This window comes from Haliotis cracherodii, unplaced genomic scaffold (assembly GCF_022045235.1).
Source record: "Haliotis cracherodii isolate W230 unplaced genomic scaffold, xgHalCrac1.p SCAF_13, whole genome shotgun sequence".
NCBI classification, from domain to species: domain Eukaryota; kingdom Metazoa; phylum Mollusca; class Gastropoda; order Lepetellida; family Haliotidae; genus Haliotis; species Haliotis cracherodii.
Window position 1 is genome coordinate 32,346,149 of NW_027266268.1, and position 24,482 is coordinate 32,370,630.

General features: G+C 39.7%; 1 protein-coding gene across 1 annotated transcript in view; it reads left to right on the forward strand.

The window, feature by feature from the left end:
- Positions 1 to 24,033, forward strand: part of LOC139459865 (uncharacterized) — a 28,249-nt gene extending 4,216 nt beyond the window's left edge. Inside the window, exons 2-19 of the mRNA XM_071241573.1 lie at positions 2,895 to 3,112; positions 4,197 to 4,286; positions 4,791 to 4,920; positions 5,369 to 5,501; positions 5,706 to 5,799; positions 6,160 to 6,225; positions 7,328 to 7,470; positions 8,310 to 8,359; positions 9,045 to 9,159; positions 9,731 to 9,907; positions 12,489 to 12,630; positions 12,770 to 12,880; positions 13,093 to 13,147; positions 13,674 to 13,820; positions 18,755 to 18,883; positions 20,140 to 20,271; positions 21,542 to 21,673; positions 22,724 to 24,033. Of these exons, the coding sequence (XP_071097674.1) occupies positions 2,895 to 3,112; positions 4,197 to 4,286; positions 4,791 to 4,920; positions 5,369 to 5,501; positions 5,706 to 5,799; positions 6,160 to 6,225; positions 7,328 to 7,470; positions 8,310 to 8,359; positions 9,045 to 9,159; positions 9,731 to 9,907; positions 12,489 to 12,630; positions 12,770 to 12,880; positions 13,093 to 13,147; positions 13,674 to 13,820; positions 18,755 to 18,883; positions 20,140 to 20,271; positions 21,542 to 21,673; positions 22,724 to 23,559 (2,900 nt within the window). The 3' untranslated portion in view covers positions 23,560 to 24,033. The remainder of the gene's footprint in view (positions 1 to 2,894; positions 3,113 to 4,196; positions 4,287 to 4,790; positions 4,921 to 5,368; positions 5,502 to 5,705; positions 5,800 to 6,159; positions 6,226 to 7,327; positions 7,471 to 8,309; positions 8,360 to 9,044; positions 9,160 to 9,730; positions 9,908 to 12,488; positions 12,631 to 12,769; positions 12,881 to 13,092; positions 13,148 to 13,673; positions 13,821 to 18,754; positions 18,884 to 20,139; positions 20,272 to 21,541; positions 21,674 to 22,723) is intronic.
- Positions 24,034 to 24,482: the final 449 nt, after the last annotated feature.

A 24,482-nucleotide genomic window follows, 5' to 3' on the forward strand; every position in this document is an offset into this window, starting at 1 on the left:
CAGCCCAAGCAAAGCACAGGAAGCACACACCTAAGAGGATATCAACATTCACATCGATAGCGCCTCCTTAAGCACTGCAGCAAAAACCTATTACACAAGCAGTGTACGAACATACAAATCAAAGCATTACCAGGTGGAGTGTCACACTGACTGGTGATACCGAGAGTAGTTAACAGGTAGGGTATCACATAGCCTGCTATTAGCGAAGGGAAGCATACTCAATGCAATAACAACAAGCTAAAAGCATTTTGCCCCCAGATTCCCCTCCACCACTTCTTGTCTATGCAAGAATGTCCCACCAAATGTACCATTGCCAGCAAGCCACCAGATTTTGGGGATTAATAAGCTAGAGAGCCAACATATGAATGGTATTCAAAGCATTTTCAATGCTGTCTTGCAAAATTGTTAAATAAATGTCATTACCCAAATCAGAGAGGTGGATCCTATCATACACCGGGTCACGGTACATGCCAGATATTTGACCTGTTATGTCATGTTTAACCATAATACCCGCTCTGCTACAAACAGCCACAGCGGCAAACCAATTGACCCTTTTGCTCTTATGCTCAATAGCAGCATTATTCTTTGCCCCACGCCAGTGTAGTCTAGGAAGCATCTCTGACCACATTAACTTGGTTTGGGGCATAAGTTTAGTGATAGCTTGAATATTCACCTCTATAACAGAGCATAACTGTTTACCACTTCTATCGACAAGGTCATTGGACCCCAACTGTATAACAAGTATTTTGGGGGGTGGCAACCTCTGGATCTTTCGTCTGAGATATGGGATTAGTTGTTGCCACTTCATCCCCCTTTACCCAAGCCAAGTTATCCCTTCGCCAGGTTTTTCCAAAGACAGATGTAAACCTATTGGTCGTCCAACTGCCCTTCTGTGAGCCCAGTACACAATCGATGAGCCGACTATCCAAATTTCTGTAAACATATAAAGAATTTGATGACGAAGATACTGAATTAAGCCAAGTTAATTCTAATATATGATTTAAAGGCATTTGACTTCCACCGGCCCCACTCCAGGATTGTTTGCTCTGGGATGCCTTGAATGGCAGCAGTTGTGGCTGCACCAATGCGAAATGACTGTGATTTGTATTATGATGTACAGCAGCCAATAAATCTAAGAGCCTTAGCGTGTACAGCCCTGAATTGAAACTGAGTCACTGGACTAGTGCTGTAGTGAAGAAACAGTTGAGGAGGTGATGGCTTCGGTTGAGTTGACAAGTATGACCTCAAATTGTAAACACCACACGACGGAGTGCTATGTTTGGCTATTTGCAGAGTTGGGCCATGACCAGTCTGATCAGTTTAAGAAAATCGTATTTTTAGAGTAATATCGTCATCTAGGACTGTCACATCACCAAACAGTTATCTGCTCTCATGTTTTGATCCAGATGGTGTGACCTCACCTACCCAGAGAAATCCATAAAATGTAAGCGAGAACATGGCCTTGAACAAGCATGCTTCATAGCGTGATGAGCAGACATGCTGCAAACCGTGCATAAGTTTCTCAAGCAAACAAAGGGAAATTGGGGCCCTGCTATCATCCATGGAAGACATGATCCTCATACCTTTCAGCATTTTTCTCATTTTCTCTTTTTCATCAGTTGGGTCAGGAAAGCCAAGTAATTTATGTTGTCTGCCCAATCCTGACAAATGTTTTGCAGCTGTAGCTGGCGATGCCTGTTTTAGTGACAAGTAACCTGAATATCTTACTAAATGCTGTAAGGGGGCTGGCCATGTGACTGGAATACCTACTTGTGATCTGAACATCTCAAATTGATTTACTGCAGATTTAAATGCTTTCCTAGTATTCTCTGCGATCGAATGGTCTAGTAGCCTTTCAGCTTCAGTATAAGATTCCAAATTGAAGTTGGTATCTGTGTTGAGTCTGAGTCCGCACCTGGTGCCAATTGACGAAACCTCTGAAATTCAGATCGAGACAACGCGTCTGCTATTGTGTTGAGCTTACCTGGGATGTATTTGCCTCTTACCATAAGATTAACTTCCAAACAGCTGAGAACTAATTTCTTACGAGTACCATAACCCGCGATGACTTTGCAGATAATTTGTTCAAAATGGTCACAACAGCTTGATTGTCAGTGTTGAAAACAACCTTCTTGTGTTGGAGGTGATGACCTTGCAGGTTTACTGCAATGATTATTGGAAATAGTTCTAAAAATGTGATGTCAGAAAGGAAACCAGCTTCAATCCATTCCTTTGGCCACTTTTCTGAAACCCATCTTCCGTTGAAATATATCCCAAATACCATGTCTTCTGCACCTGCACTATCGGTGCATCTGATCATTATCCATCCATCATCATCTCATTGACGCTTTCGGCCGTCTTCCTTCGCCTTTCTTTTCTGTAGCTTCTTGCCTCGTGGCATACTGTTGATTGGCGAGACGTTTGTTAAATTTAACTGCACTTAGTGTTGTGACAACATCGGCAAGAAGAGACAAAAACGCGACTTGATTCTGTATATATAGTCAACGTTACCAAAGGGAGGTAACCCATCAATATTTCATGCCGCTAATAAATGAATTTATCCTGGTATTATATCTTGTACTTAGCGGATAAACTTAATTAACTTGTTGTTTTAGCTTGGAAGATGACAGGTAACATGCATTAAATATAACTTTTGAAATGGTATACATGAATATGTTTATTTTACTGCGTTAATTTTGGATTATTATTGATAGTATTTAACACTTCAGTGGTTGCATTGTTGTGATAGCATTTTTTTCTATTTCCAAAGTGCTCTTATACCACATACTTCATTAGACCACTTACCAAGCTGGAATTATCTGTGTAGAATTATATTTGAGAATACAACCTTCATTTGGAATGAAATATCTGACATATATCGTTCTTCCTTCTAGGTATAGGAGCTATCGTTGACATTCTAAAGCCAAATCAAGGGTTGAGAGACTGTACTCTCCCCAGGGAGTTCACAGTGAGTGTAAGGACACACAATGACTCCGTCACTCTTCAGTTGGAGACCAGCACGTCGGTGAAGAAAACAACCCCTGTATATGTATCTAGACAGGATGAGAAGGGGAACCCAATCATCGTCAGAGATACAGTGTTGGAGCTGGAGGTAATAATGCTGTCATAACTCAGTATTTGTTGCAAGAGTTGTTATAATGTAGATAAGATGAGAACGTATGTAGTATGGTAAATATTCATGATATCAATTTTTACAGAGATCGTTTACGCATATTAGCAAAAGGGCATGTACGGGTGTAGAAAATACAAGAAACTAACCCAGAACTGTTTGTGAGACTTTTATCGATGCAATAATCATTCTTGACATTTAACCAAGTCAAAATGTATTTTTACATTATCTAAAGGGTGGGGTGTGTATTCAATTGTCAAAATATCATTTGCATATTTCATTTTCAAAATTGATAAAATCATTTTTCACTTTTATTTTAGAAATATAGAAATTTACTTTACCCTTCTCAAAAACATTTGATGCGTGAAGATCCGCGGTAGAATGGGTCTTCGGGAATCATTCTTGCTGTAAAAGGCGACCTTGCTTGTTGTAAGAGGCGACTAACGGGATCTGGTGGTCAGGCTTGCTGACTTGGTTGATGCAGGTCATGGTATTCCAATTGCGTGGATCGATCCTCGTGATGCCAATCACTGGATTGTCTGGTCCAGACTCGATTATTTACAAACCGCCGTCATATATCTGGAATAGTGCTGGGTGGGGCGTTGAACAACAAGCAAACAAACAAAGCAATTGCGTATCTCGATGTTCTTAATGTCTATCATTGGATTGTCTTGTCCAGACGAGAATATTTAAAAAACACTGAAATATGGCTGAAATATTGAGTCCGGCGTTAAACAGCAAACAAAATAAAACAAAAAATGTTTTACAATATTAACCATGTTTATTTCTGTCTTGTTTATTAGCACAAGAATATTTAATCTTCAAGGAAACAACCGTCCGTGATACACACCGGCGTTTCAAAAAGCAAAGAAAGAAGAGTCGCACCTATATCTGCAAATACGTCACTTGCTAACTTTGGAAAATTTATGTCATAAAGCTCATATTAACCTGATATGCTTAAGGGTTAGATAGGCATTAGCACAATTCAAAAACGACACTCTCCTATTCATAAAGAATGTCATTTCCTGTTGTAATTATTACCACATACCTTTTAATTTTTTTTCAGGGAGCAGCCGAATACCAGGATGTGATTCACATGGCTAACATCGAGGTTACCTGCATTATTAAGGAGGAGAACCAACCGTATTATGCATTTGTATGTGTCACCACTTTTCAAACTAATATGAAAATGTTGAATGGCAATTGATATAATCTGTTTGATGCGCCCATAATCAATTAAAATCAACAGAACAACGCCTGTGTCGGTTGTACAGATAGTTCTATACATCAAGTTCCTTTTAGATGGAAACCAGAAGGAAATGTCTCCAGAAGGAGTTCGCTATCAATTTAAATAATACCTTTAAAGTAGCACAGGTTTATGTCTTCATGAACGTGACGCCTCATATAAAATGCATTTCGTTTACATGTGCTACAATTCGTTCACATATATCATTCGCGATTGAGGCGGACATTTCGAACACAAGGATTAGAATTATTGTGCGAGCCACAGATTGTTTTATCTTTTGAAAGTTCACCAAAGTAGCTGTATTGTAAGGTCATAAAAATAGTTTTAACATATATATATTTTGAGTCTATGAAATGTAATTCAACACGCAAATAATGAAACAGATGCAAATTACAATTGTTGTTTATACACCAGGAAGGGTTTCTCTTGCTCAATGGACCAAGTATGTATGAGCTGAAGCCGACAGGAACAGAATCAGCTTCCAGTGATATCAAATACACACTTACTTCTTCCCCAGTACACATTCCACCAATAGATAATGATGGTAAGGTGTTCGTCGGTTTAACGGAAACAAATAAATCATCCGTTGGATGTTCTAAAAAAGATTTCTTTCGCTCTTCCTTTCAGAATATTGTATGTTTTGTCACACAAACATCCCGGCTGCACCCAAATATTTAATGGTCGGTCCGTTATGACAGTAAAGTTATCTGACATTATCACATGGTAGTGTCGACTATGACACGACCAAGTAAAGAGAATGGAGAGGGGCGTTTTTCAAGGTTATATCTGTAGAGATGCAGGTTTTTTCAAGGTTATATCTGTAGAGATACGCGAATGCAAGACTGGTTCTAAACAATCAATAATATTTTGGCCTGATAACCGATAGTAAGTTGTTTTGCACATTATCAAGATACAGAAATGAGAAATGGTTAACGTAGAGGTTACAAATCACATGAGTAAATGTCACATGGACATTTGTGTATTTTATTCAGATGATGGCGAGAACGGTCAGTCAGGAAGTGACAGTGAGATGATGGCATCAGAATCCTTGAGGAAGAAGCGCCAGATTCAGGAGCCAATCTACGTGGACGTTATTACGGTGATAGCGTTCTCTGTTTATGAAAGGTACTTGTCTTTTACCTCACAACAGTTAAACCAATCAATAATCTCATACTGCAATGTGTCTTACCTAGCAAGATATTAATATCTCTGACATAATAAATACATTTGCCATTCAATCCCTGCAAATAAATACTTTGTATTGTGTAACATGGGAGATTTTATCTTGTCAACGCATTTTCTGGTAGTTGATTCCGTTGTATGTGACAGATGGTATTCCAGAGCAACCCAGCTGTCCGAAGCCTTAAAGCACCAGGAGACAAAACAAGGCATCAAAAGACACTTTGCACATCTTGTAAACGGGGTGAGGTTTCTACTAGTAACAACTTCTTGAATACTGTAAAGTCGACGTTTCGGTATAGATCCTTATACTGTTGGCGAGCAAATGGTTGTTGTCAGTCTTGCTTCACAACGGTATAAGGATCTATACCGAACATCGCCTTTACAGTATTAAAGAAGCTGTTATCCATAAATTGTGTCTACTTTATATTTTGTCAATTCAAGAAATCATTAGGTAAATTAAACAGTTTAGCATAGATTGCTTACGTGATAATATGGGTTAGTTTGGATAGAAATTGACGAGTTTAGATGTTGTCATGATAATATTATCATTTTTCCTGTAGAGTTAAGTAACCTTAACATACTATTTCCCTTTCCATAACAGGTAGATCTCCGTTATAAGAAGGCGTCCCCTCTGTACAACATAAACCTGGTAGGATATATCATTGAGGTAAGATGTTTGCCTCCAGGGGTGTTAGGTAAACAAACACTGGCGTGTTATATTATAAGTAACAACTTTTTAAATTTACGCTGTATTGATGGTGATATCTGATAGCGTCACTGTGTAGGTGACACTAAGTTTACCTTGTGTGAAGGTATTATGTTGACATCACCTATCATCACAGTTCATATGTACCAAACACAATTCAGCTTAGCTATGACGGTAGATTTACCCCAAAGAAAGTAGCTAGATAAACCATTTTCAAAAGCACAATAACAACAAACACAGGATTACTAAATTTCCAAAAACATGGTTATGATAAGACAATATTGATATTATCATTAATAATTAAACAATCTGATTCACTCCAATATGTGAGCCTAGGATTTCTGTTGGATATAAACAACTTCAATCACTAATTTAAGACATGTAACCTTCCACTATGTATCGTTTTGTTATACATGTATGTCTCTAGGTACTCCATGTATCATAAGTATGTATGTATCATGGTACTCTGTGTATCATTAATATGTATGTATCATGGTACATGTACTCCGTGTATCATTATTATGTATGTATCATGGTACTCCATGTATCATTATTTTGTATGTATCATGGTACTCCATGTATCATTATTATGTATGTATCATTGTACTCCGTGTATCATTATTATGTATGTATCATGGTACGCCATGTATCATTATTATGTATGTATCATGGTACTCCATGTATCATTATGTATGTATCATGGTACTCCGTGTATCATTATTATGTATGTATCATGGTACTCCATGTATCATTATTATGTATGTATCATGGTACTCCATGTATCATTATGATGTATGTATCATGGTACTCCGTGTATCATTATTATGTATGTATCATAGTACTCCATGTATCATTATTATGTATGTATCATGGTACTCCATGTATCATTATTATGTATGTATCATTGTACTCCGTTTATCATTATTATGTATGTATCATTGTACTCCGTGTATCATTATTTTGTATGTATGGTTGTACTTCATGTATCATTATTATGTATGTATCATGGTACTCCATGCATCATTATTTTGTATGTATCATTTTACTCCATATACCATTTTAGGATGTGCAGTTACCACGACCGTTCCAAAGTGCTGTCGTTAATGAAACGAAGATAGATGGTGATAAACTTCTCAGTGGCACAAGGCAATGGAAGGCTGACACACCAGGATTCCCTGACAATGACCACATTATTGTGTTCACAGCGTGAGTTGTCACAATCAGCTTAAAGTATATTTAAAGAATATTAAATTCACACATTTCCCTGACCATCTTATTCCCTGTTGTGTTATCTCTGTATTAGTTGCCCGTGTTGTACTTGTGTTTGTTTTCATTCATTAGTTCTCTTTGCTTTTTGTCTGAAGCACTGGTGATGCAGGGTTGAATTTGAACTCGCTCACTCTGTCCGTTCTAGATCGGCTTTTCTTGATATCTTTAAACAACCCTTTTTCTTTCTATCCCACTACCTTTTTTCCCCCAATGTTGTGGGTACACATCTCGTTATTTCTGCATTTACAAATGTTACCACTTACATCAGATTATCGTAGGCTGGATTCCCAAATTCGCCCTGATTATGTTTCCGGTATTGTGGTAATATGTTCACGTCTGAGACCCTCACATCGGGTCAAGGGTAGAGCCATTTACAGCCATGTAATGAACACTTTATAGGAAGGAACACTCGACATCGGTTCAAAATTCAGCTTTAAAACATTTTAAATACTGACATGGTATCAGGCTCAAGATGTCCAGGAGTCTTCTCGCGGCAGCTTATTCATGGTTCACAACAAAACATGAGCTAAAAGTCAGTATCGGAAACAAAATATTTTCAATGAATCGAAGAAAAAACGACACAAGGCAATTTGGCTACTGACGCTTTAGAACATCAAACATAAATCTAACACGTGGATATATGACTGAAATTATGCTTAAACGTAATTAACTCTATCAATTAAAGAATCCAGGGCTATCATTAATATGATGATACTCTGTCCTGCTAAATCTCTGTCGGTGCTCAAAGATCATGTCATGTTACCAATTCGTTTTAGGAACGATCTGTTCATTGTGGCGAAAACCGGACAAACGAGAAACCTGCTTGGTGAGTCGTAGTATATTTTCTTTTTGATTTTAGATTGAGAATCTAAATATTTTAGCAATGTATACATGCCTTTGGTAACACTTGGTTCGGGGATACCTTGATGTGTACTCAAAAGGAAAACTAATTGTGGTCATATTATATTATAATTATTCGTGTTTAGAAAGACATTACTCTTATAGCCTCTGGATTTTCTTCAGGAAAACTAATATACTTCTGTTTAATTGAGATATGAATCATCTAAAGATGGCTAAGGATCATCTTAAGATATGTGTTGTTCTTTACCCAATGTTAAAGGTATTGTCATTTTCATGTTCATCTGTTCTTCCCAGAACATCCAGCTACTGTGCGTTTTGTGTATTCAGGTAGAAAACAATACATCCGGATATCCACATATTTCGCATCATCCTAAATGCATATAATCACTGTAACCTTCATAATTGAGTCTACCTTTATACGGTAAGCAATGCAAATGGCAACAGCAGGTATTTCTTGATACATGAGGTGGTTGGGTAACCTGGTGGTTGAAGCGTTCGCTCATCACGCTGAAGACGGGGTTTGAAGCCCATTTCTAGGGACACCCGTTGTGATATTCCTGGAATATTTCTAAAGAAGGTTTAAAAACATACGCTTTCCTGCTATATGTTAATGTGTTTCATGCTCAGTTTCCATCGTCGTTTTGTCACAGGATATGCATATGTAGGAACAATATGTGAAGCACCAAATTACAGTGTGTCAGCTGTGGAATACACTGACAACCTGGTTGACGACATGCTCGTCACAACACACGAAGTCGGACATGCGTAAGTGTTTTTAATGTATAGTTTACCATGGTTTTTTTAATAGTTCATATTTATTGGTCGCCGGTGATTTCGAATCTATGCTAGATTACTAATATATACATCGGACACGACATGCAAAACCCGGAAAAGACACATGTACTGGACATCTGTTGCTATTCATGTTAGCCTATTCTCAAGTTGGATGGTTAGTTTGTTGTTTTACGTCGCACTCTGTCTAAATAATCGAGACAATCCAATGATTGATGTCATGAGCATCGGGACACAATGGGGATCGATGGCATGCTTCAACCAAGTCAGCGAGCCTGACCACCCGATCCCGTTAATCGCCTCTTACGACAAGCATTGTCACCTTTTAGGGCAAGTAAGGGTTGCTGAAGACCTATTCTACCCCGGATCTTCACGGACGCTTAACTGTGTGAATAAAGCAATTTCTCAGCATACAAATCTCTTGGGTTAAATCCCTTCATTGGTGCTGTGTGTGAAACGCATGGGATGGTGCTAGAATATTGATAAAAATAGGATGATGAAGAGAGATGAATATATCTTGTAAATCGAACCTGGTATTTCGCAGGCTCAGCGCCAGGCATGACGGGGAATACAACAACGCGTGTAACTCTACATACGAGTACATCATGACCGGCAGCGGGTACAGCAGGACCCATGTTCTTGACCACAACAACTACTACGTCTTTTCTACATGCTCGTCACGCTACTTTCAAACCTTCATCCAAGGAATCCTAACAAACGGGTTGGTATGAAAGACGAAACAGTGAAAAAGTAAATAAATGGAATAGAAACCTGACACACATCGACATGGGAGATGGGGGTACCTTACATGTATTTCCAAACAGACGGATAGACAGACATACAGACAGGCAGACAGGTATAATGAAGTGGTGACCACTATATTAACTGTTCCTGATCATGCGATCAATTACCGTATTCGACGTAATGAGCGCCCCGCTCCAATAAGCGCCAACGGCGATATTTGCTGATATATTTGCTTGTGAACAATCCCAATTAGCACCCCTTCCGGTTGATCAATGTACACAACACTTATTTATTTGCGTATAATACGCACTCGTGTGTTATATGCACCCTTAATTATGAGCAATTAAGTTCTGGAAAAATGTATCTCTCGTATATAAACATTTCAGGATGTCAGCTTAAACCACAAAATTTATCTTTCAAACCTGTTTTTTTTTCACCAAAATAATATTCTAATAAGAGCCCCCTATTTCTAACTTTGAAAGCGCCCTGGGCGCTTATTACGTCGAATTCGGTAATTGATCGCATGATCAGGAACAGTTAATATAGTGGTCACCACTTCATTATACCTGTCTGCCTGTCTGTCTGTCTGTCTGTCTATCCGTTTGGAAATACATGTATGGTACCCCCATCTCCAATGTCGATGTGTGTCAGGTTTCTATTCCAATGTTTTATACGTTTTATTTGATGGGAGCCTCAGGTTAACAAGGTTTTACTATAAACAGTTAACCATTTTGTTTAAATGTAGCCAAGCTAGATTTTGGATCAGGATTCAAAAGTGAGATGGTAGTTTCTTTATCTATTAAGTGAATTTTACTTGTAAAGACGATTTGTCTGTGCATTATAAAATATGTATATCGTTTGAACTCGACATATTTAAGAAATAAACGACGAGAGGGAGTTATTTATCGTACAATAAAACACTGCAGGGAGAATAAACTGTAATATAAAACAACGACCACGAGACGTTTAAATCATATATGAGATATGAACATTTTGTACAGCCTTTTGAAGGATGTCAATAAATTGTACAAGCTTTAAAGACAGTAATCCATATTTAAAATAATGATGACTCCCTGAATACAGTCAAACCTCGGCAATGTCGGACAATTCCATTTTGTGTACAAGGGGGGTTAAGTTTGGTATTATCACAACTGTCACGTAGATTATCTGCACCGTTTCTTCCAATACCGATTGTCATATCTCTTCCACTTTTGGATACGATCGTTTGGCCATTGCGTGTATCTGCTGTGTCCAGCTACATCTATGGGGAACAACTCACTTGACACTTACCTCTAAAAATTAACGTCATCCAAATTACGACGTCATCAGATTACGAGCGAATGTTCGAATCTCCAGAAATGACGTCATGATAGAACAATGTTTTATCGTGAAATAAACCGCGCTTCGTTCTTCATCTTCTTTGCGATTTAACGTGTAGCTATCTTTTATAAAAATTTGGTGCTATAATAAAAACAACCTTAACACTCAAACTCAAACCTATATGTGAAATGAACACTTTTTTACTGAAGATCTGGAATAATCCGACTCGTTTTGGGGTGTCACACATTTGCTGTCGACAGCTTTTCACGTGATTCATTTTATACGGTGTATGCCAATATGTTTGTGTGCTTGCCCATGATAAGTCATCTAATACTATAAATGTGTTAGGTGTATCTAAGAATTATTTCATTACCTTTGTCCACGGCATTTCTTTCCTGACTATGAATACATTACTATTTCCTTTGATTTAGCCAAAATCAACTTGTCAATTATAAAGTATTACTTACAATAAAAGCTGAGTTTCAGTGAGTTGTTTTCCATTAGCCCTGTTAAAAAATGTTTTCCAAACCAATATATTTTCAACTTGGTTAGTGCGAAAAGTGATTGGTAAATGTGACTCATTGTTAGGAGTGAATATGTGTGGTGGTGTGTTCACTGGAATCCGAAACCAAGACCGTCGGTTGCTGGCGTAGCTAAGGCAAAATTGATAACTCTGCGTAACGTATTTACAGCATTATGGACCGCATCCGTGGTCTAGTTGTAGAGCGTCCGCCGGAGAGCGGAAGGTCCGGGGTTCGACCCCGGCCGCGTCATGCGAATAGACCTTGAAAGATGGTACTTGTTGCTACCCTGTCTGGCGCTCGACATTAAGGGGCTAAAACAAGGACTGGTCGGCTCGGAGTCAGTATACTGTGTCTGAGAGGGGTATTCATGTTATACTGCGGCATGGTATCTTAGTAGGCTAGCACTATCAATCGGCATCAGTCCGGACTATTACAAGGAGCCACAAACGCGCACGCACGCACACACACGAGTACGCACACACGCACACGCACACGCACACACACACACACACACACACACATACACACACACGTGCATGCACATCGCTATATAAGTGCAATAATCTTGGACGCAACATAAAAAGAATATTTCTCCTCACCTCACCTACAGTATTGTGACATTTTAAAATATGTCGTGGTGCCTATGCCCATGAGTATATCCATATAACATAATACAGCCGTGATATTTCCTATTCAGTATCGTATGTTTTTCAGTACAAATGCCCAACAGCAATGCCTACAGACCAGTCTCGAGCCGGCGTCTGTGACAAACATCACGGGGACGATGCCGGGGCAGCTCTACGACGTTCACACGCAGTGTCAAATGATGTTTGGGCCAGGCTTCGTCTTGCGATCAGTACGAAAAATATATTTATTAGCATTAGAAGAAATCCTGCTTGGTCAATCATATACTAGACAGGTGTAAAACTGTCTTTCTGCTATATTTCCATTATCACGATAGACATTTTACTCACTACTGAACATAACATTTACAGGATATCGACATAGGTAATTCAGAAAACATATGCAAGAGAATGGTCTGTGGCAAGGAACAGCTTAAATCGTCCCGAAACGCTGCAGACGGAACGCCATGTGGCGATAAAAAGGTACACAATCTGAACGTGCATATGTGTCTGTACTTAACCCATGTTAACATTTGTATGCACTTCCCAGGGAACTGTGAATGGAAATTGAATGTAAACATGTTCATGAAATTGGACTGTATAAGTTGATAGGCGTAGCAATTGCTATAAATGTTTCATAAATTGTTGTTATTATTATCATTAGTAGTGTTATATGTGTTGCACTGTGATTTCAGTGGTGTGTTGCTGGACACTGTGTGTTTTCCATAGATGCACCAGAACAAAACAATAGTAAGTTATTGAAGTATACGTTTACACATAAGTCAGAGGAATCGCTTCTCGGGAGCATGGGTATGATGCTGACAAACTACGGATCATAACAAAGGTGAATCTGTGAATTCGAATCCACTAGCAGTGGATCTTGGAAGCACTAAGGGATGCAACTTTGCCAAATGTGTCGTAGCACATCAGACCACCAATCGGTACAAAAAAAGTGTACATAATATCATTTAAAGAAGCAAAGGAGCATCTGAAATGGTAGTCAAGGTCATATTGTCATGAAACGGTCACAAAACAAATTAATGATCATAAATATTCGATATTCTGTATTTCAATTTGAGTATGTCACACGGTGAACAAAAACAAATGTTTGTCGTCAGAACATTAATACAGGATACAAATTTAAGAAATAGTAAGTGGTACTTGACTTTTTTCTGGGTGTGTATGCTATACCTCGTTAGAGAGCGCCATAATATCTCGGACGACATCTTTTCCTTGAATGCAATGATCACTTTCGGAAACCTGCCAACAATTTCAGCTGACTGTCTCTTTGGGAACCAGCCAATCGTTTACCCGGGCAGTAGAACATGTGCTGAGCTGATAAGTGCAACACCACGTTTGTGCTACAATCCTGGTTATTTGACGGCCTGCTGTGAGACCTGTCCTGTCTACAAGAGAAATGACGGTACTTATTTCTTAATGATAGTAGTCTCTCGTTAAGTCATTTCAAGCATATTGTACAGAATGTACACTATTTCTAAGTATAAATCTAATGTGCTTTACATCTACATGTTTCATGTATTCGATATGTACAGAGAAAATATCATGTTCCAATAGGGAATACTTTGTAATGGTGCTATTTATGGGATCGTGCGTGGAGTGAGGTGGTGGTGGGTTGGGGGTGGGGGTGACTTGACTGAGCTGATATTTTTGTTGCAGCAAATAATTTGTTTTTGATAAAGAATTAACCAACGGCAATATAAGTTCTTGTTTACATGCTGGTTGTCCGGGGGAAATGGGTTGTGAGCAAAGGGTTTTCGCTGCTTTTCTGTACTAGAAACAATTCTAATGAAACATCTACCTCTGGTACATATATAAATCATAAATCCTGTATTTTGGCTTCAATCACACTTACTAAAATGTTCAGATTTTCAACAGACGTCCTTCTCACTGTCAATCACACAATTAGTTGTCGCAGAGTAGTCCTGTAACTACCCAAGACTTTTTTTCCTGTGTGTGCTTGAGTTAACTCCCACAGTAATATTAGTAACAATCTAGCACTTGGTAGTAAGGCACATTAAGCTAAGATAATTCTCATAAGTTTTCTATAATAACACATATTAAAGACTGTGTTTGGGGATTTCGTGAGGTCGTCATGTTGTCTCCCTCTACCCCTGGGTGCAAGAAGTGTGTCCGATTCATGGTCAGGGGAGACCCTCATGAAAACTGCACGAAGTGCAGAGGTATGATCTGCACTTAGGAGAAGAGATGTGAACAATGCAGTAGGCGCGAGGCTGCCAAGAAGAAAGTGGAAAACATCGTAACTGGAAAATCAGTTTCCACTCCAGTGCCTCCCTCTCCAGTCCACCCACCATCTCCTGCACCCACCATGAGTCTGATCAACCAACTGTTCAACAGCAGGAGATGGTGAATGGCATGCTCGAGACGAAGCTCTCAGCAATGGATACAGAGATAGGAAAGATCAAAGAGATAGCTCTGGCATAGACTATCCGATCTTCTTCCACGGCCGTAGGCCCATCTACAATAGACCAGTAAACTGGGCCGTACAGTCAGCCTGCAGGCGTTACCCAACCAAGGGAGAATACCGTACGGGAACGGCACGGTATCCATGTACAGGCCGTCCACGGCAACCAAGCCAGCCAGCCACACCAGCCAGATGCTGAACAGTTGCACGGACTCCATGGGCCAGCCACCCACAGCTACCCAGCCGACCGACTACGGCTTACCGTATGACCTTCATCAGCCAACGGTTCCCAAGCCAGCCGCACGGCACACACAGGATTATCCAGGCAGCCGACTGGCCAGCCGGCCGAAAGTGCAACCACCGCATTGCTTCCGCTACCCATGGACCACAAGCCACACAGAGACAGATTATACCGGAATCATGGTGACCGGAGGGTGACGAAACCTACGGTATATACGCAGAGTGCGACGATTATCCATTATATCCATTATCCTAGTTATGTCTATGGACTGTGATTTACGCCTATCGTCTTTCAACATAATGCCGAATCCGGGCCCAGTGGGAAGGCGTCTACTGTCATACGCCAAAAATTGGAAGCGAGTTATGCCCGCCCACTGGATTCCACACGTCGTGGATCACGGATACAAGCTACACTTCAGGGAACACCCGATCCTGAACACACACGCCGTGGGCCGAAGATTTCCCCTGATGGGAGCCAAGGGTTTTTACTCCCTGGTCTTCTGGAAAAAAATACAAGCGAGATGAGGATGATTATAAATTTACAAACCCTCATCAAGAGATCTGGTACCTCCACCAAAATTCCAGATGGAGTCCATACGGAAATTATGGTCTAGGTTGAAGAAAGGGGACTGGCTTATCAGCCTAGACTAACAGATGCATATCTTCACGTCCCGAGAAACCCATCCTCGAGTAACTATCTACGCTTCAATGGTCGACGCTACGAATTCCAAGTCCTACCATTCGGGATAGCTATAGAGCTTTGGCTATTCACCAGGATTACAGCACCAGTCATCAAGTTCGCTCACCTCCAGCTAGTTCGAATTCAAAGCTATCTGGGCCACTTCCTAGCAGCAGACCAAGGAAAAGATCAGCTACATCAGAACTTGATATTCATGGTCCAACTTATGACCTTCTAGTCAATCCATCCAAGTCAGAAACTACTCCGGTTCAAGACATTATATGCATCAGAGTAAGATTCCAGCTAGACATGGGATATCTATGCCCATCGGAGGATCGATTCGATAAGACTATAGAGATGATTCAATCACTTTCAAGTCAACCCAGCAAGTCGCCGAGGTGGTGGATGTCTCTTCAAGGCAACTTTACGTCTCTACAGGTTATGATCTTCAGAGGAAGGCTCATGCTACTTCCTCTACAGATATGTGTCAACTATATACGATCTCACGGCCAAGAGTGCCTGACTCAGTTAACTCCTAGATTACTATGAGACCTCCATTGGTGGAATCACAGAGAACATGTGATGAGTGGCATCCCTCTGATATATCCGACGCAAGAGCACCATCTATTCACAGACGCGTCAGATTCGGGATGGGGAGCCCATATGGACGATCTCATCGTACAGGGATCGTGGAACACAGAGGAGAAAAACCTTCATATCAACTGCAGGGAAATCAAGGCCATATATAACGCCATCCTGGAATGGTGGATACATATTCATCTATCATCTGTTCTCATAGCCACGGACAACACCACAGTAGTGGCCAATATTCAGAAGCAGGGAGGAACCAGAACAATCACCCTGGTGATGAAGACTACACGATTGTTTGCCTTGGCAGACTCCTTCAATTGAAGGATCGAGACATATACCTGGGAAACTGAACAGTCTTTCGGGTGAGAATAGTGGCAACAGAATGGACATTACATCCCCAGATCTTCACCTGGATAATAAAGCTATGGGGCATATCACATATAGATCTATTCGCCACCTGCCAGAACAACCAACTTCCGGTCTATGTCAGCCCAGTTCACGTCCAAAGAGCTCACCAGATCGACGCTCTTTCGATGGATTGGACCAATCTTTTCGCCTACGCATTCCCATCATGGTCTCTCCTTGACAAAGTCATCCATGAGGTGGAGGAGACGGATGGTGTAATAATACTGATAGCTTCAATATGGCCCAGCAGGGCGTGGTTCCCCGGTCTCCTTAAGCTACAAATGGAGGAACCTATACAGTTACCACTTCGTCGAGATCTGCTATTACAAGTCCAGCATATTTCACGAAAATCTGCCCAGTCTACATCTAGCCTGGAAGTTTTCATGCAGAAGATGCAGACATCCGTATACTCTGAACTTGCCTCAGAAGCTGTTGCAAGATCGGGGAGACCTTCATCCTCCGACACCCTTGATTATTATTCTGCATATCAGGTGTAGGGAGGATTAGAAGCACCTTAAATATCAACTATCACCATTAGACCGGAAGTGAGAGAATAAGCGAAAGTGACGTCAACACCGGAAAAAAAGTTGCTAAATGACGCCTTTGGGGTAGAAATAGGCCTAGAAAGACGCCATTACCAAAAGGGGGAAGTGACATACCGGAAGTGACGTAATCGTCGGTATTAAAAGTCACAAATCTAGGTTTATTTACGATCAACATCAGCAAATATGTGGTAAATCTAATGTAAATATCACATATGTGACTGATTCTTGACACAGTATCTGATTTTCAAGTCCTCAAAGGGAATTTCAGAGGAAATTATCTCAAGTAGGATTAGAATCAGTACATAATGATTTCCAGAAGAGGTTTGCTGTGAATTTCACAGGGGTCCCTCTGGTATATTCTGGCAGATATGTAACAGGTGTAGAAGCTTTGTAAAAAAATATTGAACAATAGTTTATCATTGTTGATAATTCTAACAATACTGCCTCTTTCACATACGAATTACGCCCTCTCACGTCTCGAATTCGTCTACCTCTAGTAGTAGATGAAAGTGGTGTTGCCGCCATTATGACGTGATGGCTTGGGTAGTTACGAGACTACTTGGCGACAACTTATTGTTTGATTGACAGTGAAGAGGACGTCTGTTGAAAATCTGAAAATTTTAGTTAGTGTGATTGAAGCCAAAATGCAGGATTTATGGCAGATATGTAATAGAGGGAGAAGCCTCGCTAGAATTAAAGAACAATAGTTTATCATTGTTAATAATTCTAAAAATACTACCTCTTTTACATACGCATTACTCCCTCCCACGTCTCGAATTCGTCTACCTCTAGTAGTAGATGAAAATGGTGTTCCCGCCATTAAGACGCCTTGGCTTGGGTAGTTACGAGACTACTTGGCGACAACTAATTGTGTGATTGACAGTGAAGAGGACGTCTGTTGAAAATCTGAAGATTTTAGTTAGTGTGATTGAAGCCAAAATGCAGGATCTTAGAATTATTAACAATGATAAACTATTGTTCAATAGTTTAGTGTTTAGAAACAAGAATCAAACAAAACACGAACTGTCTCAAATACAAATCACCCCCATTTCCATATTATTACTTGATGTTTGCGATTCTCACATGATAAAACCATACAATAATGTAATAGCCAAACACATCCAGCAAACATATTCAAGAAAAGCATAAAGCAGTAATGTTCAAGACTGTACTTACTTTTGTGTTTATGATAGTTAACAAAATCCTCTTCCAGAATTGAGGATACAAGTACCACGTGATAATCCAGTACAACATTCACTCCTCTGTGGTACTCAGCACGTGGTTTACGCACCTCCCCTACGGTTTGTGTCATTTGGAATGTTTCCATCAGTGTCTGTTGAACATGGGCATATTGACTGATGTGTTAACCAACGGGTCATCTTCAAGATTAAGATACCTTTGTATTTATTTGCCTCATATTTCTTATGTGTATTTGTATATTTCGTTTGCTCTAGAAAACTGTCCATATGGAGATCGATTTAGAGACTGTGACACAGTAACTCAGGACACGAAACGTTTATGCTACAATGAAGGAAATGCCCGGGGTTGTTGTGAAACATGTCCAGTTTACAAGTCGGCAGTAGGTAAGTAATGATAGAGACATTTAGACGGTTTGAGTTTCGGAGAATCTTATAAATACAGACACTGGTAAGTCGAAAGTTTGCACACTGAAATGTGAGGTTGAAATTATTAAAATGTTAATTTGTTAACGTTAATGAGTGGCAGTAAGTTATTCTATGGAATAAAATACTTTTTAAATGATAAGATGTCTGTCACCAATTCCAAACTGGAATATTTCCCCTTAACATACAATCAAAATACTTGATTTAACACCGGATCTGTGACCAAATTCATCAGTCCACTGTATCAGTTCAATGTATCAGTTCAATGCATCATTCCAATGTATCAATTCAATGTATCAGTCCAATGTATCAATTCAATGCACCAGTCCAATGTATCAGTTCGATGTATCAATTCAATGTATCAGTCCAATGTATCAGTTCGATGTATTAACCTAATCTTTTATTAACCAGTGTATAGGTCTAATGAATCAATTCAATGTAGAAGTAACCTATATCAGTCCGATGTATTAATTGATTGCATCATACCAATTTATCAATCCAATGTATAAGTCAATTGTTTCAATCCAATGTACCACTTCAATGTACCAATCCAATGTATCAGACCAGTATATCAATCCAATGTATCAGTCCAGTGTTTCACTCAAATAAATGTGTCCACTATATATGTCGAGTGTATCAGTCAAATGTATCAATGCAATGTATCAATACAATATGTCAGTCCAGTGTATCAGATCATCCCAATAAACCAGTACACATTATCAATCTCATGTATCAATACAAAATATCAATCCAGCGTATCAATATCATCTATCAACCGAATGTATCAATGCGATGTGTCAAAACAATGTATAAATCTAATTCTTCAGTCCAATGTGTCAGAGGCGGCCGGATAGCCTAGTGGTTAAAGCGTTCGCTCGTCACGCCGAGGACCCGGGTTCGATTCCCGGCCCATTTCTGGTGTCCCCTGCCGTGATATTGCTGGAATATTGCTAAAAGCGGCGTAAAACCATACTCACTCACTCCAATGTATCAGTCTAGTATATCTATCCAATGTATCAATCCAGCGTATCAATATGTACCATCTACTTCTCTAATTATTAAAGCAGTAATATGTTATTCATAAAATTGGTGTTACAATTCGTTATTTTGGATATACGATAATTGTGTTAATGGCAAGTGTTAATACACAATGCTAAACTATTAACAGTTGTGCGTATTTCTGCAATGTTCATGTTATTGAATTGTTTGTTTTCCAGTAAATTGCACATATGGGGATCGTTTCTCTGACTGTGACACTGTTATTACTCAGGAACAGAAACGTCTTTGTTACATTGAAAACAATGCCTATGGCTGTTGTGAGACTTGCTCAGCCTACTCGTCAGGTGGTGGTAAGTACAGAAAATAGGGGTTTTGGTGAGGTCTGGTTTGGGTTTTGGATGATTTAGTCAATCATTCAAATTGTAGTTTATAAGGATTATATAAGTCTAAATCTTATTTTCGAGTTTCTGGCAGTTATCATTATTAAAAGTTATTGGACAGGCCGTAAGTTTCTTTTTATTATTTGAGCACCAAGTATATATTGGCTTTGTACATAACATACTCCTGATCATCGAAATTAAGGGATTTGCTCAAATTCTAATCTGCAACATTTAGGTTATTGACGGGTATATATATCATAGTCGCAAGGGTGTTTCACATAGGTGTTGCAGACCGCCTCCGTGGTCTAGTGGTACAGCATCCGCCCGAAGAGCGGAAGGTCCGGGGTTCGATCCCCGGCCGCGTTATACCAAAAAGACGTTAAAAGATGGTACTTGTTGTTACCCTGCCTGGCGCTCGGCATTAAGGGGCTAAAACAAGGACTGGTCAGCTCGGGGTCAGTATACTGTGTCTGCGTAGGATATTCGTGTTAAACTGCGTCATGGAATCTCATTGTGCTAGCACTATAAACTGGTGTCAGTCCGAAATAGTGCAAGCGGCCTCTCCCACACATGCACGTCGCTATATAAGTGCAATAATCTTGGACGCGACGTTAAACCCAATTTCACCTCAAATCACATAGGTGTTGCCTTTCGCGCCCAGTAGCCACCTGTGGGTAGAAACGTTTGTTAATTTTTTTGTATATTCATGTTTACAGTTGTATTATGATCTAATGTTTGAAGGCATTGAGGAAGTTATGGGTTACCTACAGAGCACTATGGATCATTAGTTCATAGTAATATATCTATTCATAACTGCTTCGTAGAAACATAAATGCTAGATATTTCTGCACACTGATGGCCATTGTCAGTATAATCATAAGTTAGCATTTTGACGCTATTCTATATGTACCTCCCCTCTATGTTTCCTCTACAGGAAACTTAAATCATGTCTACTTATATTAGGAACTATTCAGAAAGGACCAAGTGTAATCAGTCACAATATTACAACATATCTATTGTGTTAATGGCAGGTGTAATTACACAATGCTAACCATTGTCAATATTAACATGAATCCTAACACAATTCTGCTAATCTTATGAACTATTCAGAATGGATCAGATATTATCAATCACAATATTACAACTGGTTTATTAACAGTTTGACATGCAAAGTTTCATGCCTTTAACACAAAGTGTGTATTTCGTCAATATTCATATTATTGAATTGTATGTTTTCCAGCCTATTGCACATATGGGGATCGTTTCTCTGACTGTGACACTGTTATTACTCAGGAACGGAAACGTCTTTGTTACAATGAAAACAATACCTATGGCTGTTGTGAGACTTGCTCAGCCTACTCGTCAGGAGGTGGTAAGTACAGACAATAGGGGTTTTGGTGAGGTCTGGTTTTGGTTTTGGATTATGATCTAATGTTTGAAAGAATTGAGGAGCCATGGGTAACCTACGGAGCATTATGGCTCATTAGTTAAAAGTAATGTATATACTAATAACTGCATCGTAGAAACATTAATGCTAGATATTTCTGCAAGAACTATTCAGAAAGGACCACGTGTAATCAGTCACAATATTACAACATATCTATTAACAGTTTTATTTTGTTTCAAATTGGATTTACTTGGTGGTTATATATGTTATGGTTCAATACTTTGCATACATTAACCCAAAGTGTGTATTTCTTCCGTATTCTGATTTTGTTTCGGTTGATTTCGTCACTTAACAGATTTTTTTAACTGTAAATCCAAGCTTCAACACAAAAGTGTCTGATATATGCCATATGATATATGGGGGGGAGGGGGTGCAGTTAATAAGGAATCCAGTTCATATAATGTAGAATATTTGATGATAAGAGTAAGATAGAAAGAGAGATAAGTGCATGGCTTTCCTTGTCTCCTGAAGAACGAGTGTCAATATTGCAATTTATTAGACTGTATAGCATGTCCTAACACCTCTAAAACCTGAAGGCATGTCAATTCCTCTTTTGTACTGGATTCCAAAGCTCCATAATTGTTGTCTGCAGCACTTAGTCGTCCGTCATCGCAGTGTCTGGTATCTATAATTTATGTGATGACATTACGTGTGATAATTGGTCTAAATGATGAAATATGTCTTATAGTTGAAAAGAATAGTTATGCGGAATTGCATAAATTTACTGTGAATCTATCCGCGAATGGAATCTATGCCTCTTACCACCATGTGCTGCCATTGATCATCGGATTCACCAAAGGGTTAAACATGTTCCATCTGCATTACCTTGTGATTTACTTCCACATTAACCATGGTCTAGTGAAAGGTAACACGATGGTTATGATAATTGAAAGACGAACATGCTCGACACTATTGTCATCAATATAGCAATTAGCAAATATTTGAACGTTTAAATGCTTCTTGATTACGTTGCAGACTGTCCCTATGGCGACAACACGTTGACTGGCCCATGTGCCTATAGCAACTGTATCACTTCCGGTCCCGACTACATTGGGAGGTGTTGTGACACTTGTCGCAATTTTTCGTCACAATCTTCCACAACTACGACTACAACAACTACAACTGTACCAACAACCACCACAATTACACCAACAACTACCACAACTGCACCAATGACAACCACTTTACCAACTACCAAAATTACACCAACTGCCACTACTACACTATCATCTACCACAATTACACCAACAACTTACACAACTGCACCAACAGCTACGCCCCCAACAACCTCAACTACTACACCAACAACTACAACAACTATACCAGCATCTACTACAACTGCACCAACTACCACAACTACACCAATTACTATCACAACAACTAACACTAAATCAACAACTAACACAACAGCGCCAAGAACTACTAGACCTACAACAACTTCCACTAGTTCACCAACAACTACCACAACTATATCAACAACTTCTACAACTACAACAACTACACCAACTACGACTACAACTACACCAACGACTGCCACAGCTACACCAACAACTGTCACAACTACACCGAAGACTTCTCCTACTACGCAATCAACTACAACTACACCAACTACAACGCCAACTACCACAACTACATCAACAATTCCTACAACAGCCAGCACAACACAAAATTCTTCACCTCCATCAAAACAAGCTACCAGTACAGAAATAGTGTCCAGCACAGCTACAGTCATATCTGTTCCAACACTCTGGTATGTTGCAGCAGAGATGGTCGCAGGTTTACTGGCAGTGATTTTCAGTGGCAGTAAATGATTGAAGCACCAGTACAATGTCGGCGGCAGCAAGTGAATGGAATTAAGAGTTACCATCCCTGTTTGTTTGCAAACATAACATGCTTGATCCTTCGAGACGTGGGACAGTTTCTAGGAGGATTGCGGTTCCATATATAAGATCCACAAGAGTGTGAGTTGAGGCCTTTTTCGACATGAGGTCTGCCTCATTTACTTCAAAACAACATTTTCTGTAATCACCGAATCTCCACCAGCATCCAATACTAATCTGATTCAAGAAGTTGGACAGTCATGTTTGAAAGACATTATACTGAACATTCGTGAATGTTTGAACATTAATTACAAGCCCTACTGCTGCTGCCCCTCATTTGACCCATTGTATTGCCTTGTTTGATTGCGAACCTAAAACTGTGTGTTTCAATATAATGTATTGATGTTTCTTTGATTTAGTGTGGCTACTGATTTCACAGTTTAGCTCTGTTTGTACTGATTTCTGGGGTACGTTGCAAAGCGCCAATCGCTTGCAAGCGATGTACAGCGATTCGCCTCACAACAGTGCGCTAACTTTCAGCCGCTTGCAAGCGAAACAATCGCTGGCTGAGGTCGCTTCGTTCTCAAACCAAAATGGCGGCTTACTTTGACAGCGGAACAAGAAATTCTTGAGTGGATCAACGAGGAAATCAGCAAAGGCAGCGAAGACCCCATCCTCCTCAGCCTGCTCTACATCTTCAAAGTAGTCATAAATTCCATCAGCTCGTCATCGAGCCTCTTCTATTACGTTCTTCATTACGTCAAGGCAACCAAGCGCTAGTTGCGCCGCCATTTTGGAAGAGTGGGCAAGCGCTTCGAACTGTTGCAGACATCAGAATGAGCGATTAATTTGCTTTCTCTGAGCGATTCGTGGCTTGCAACGCGCCCCTTGTTTCCTGCGTAGTGATTGTTTGT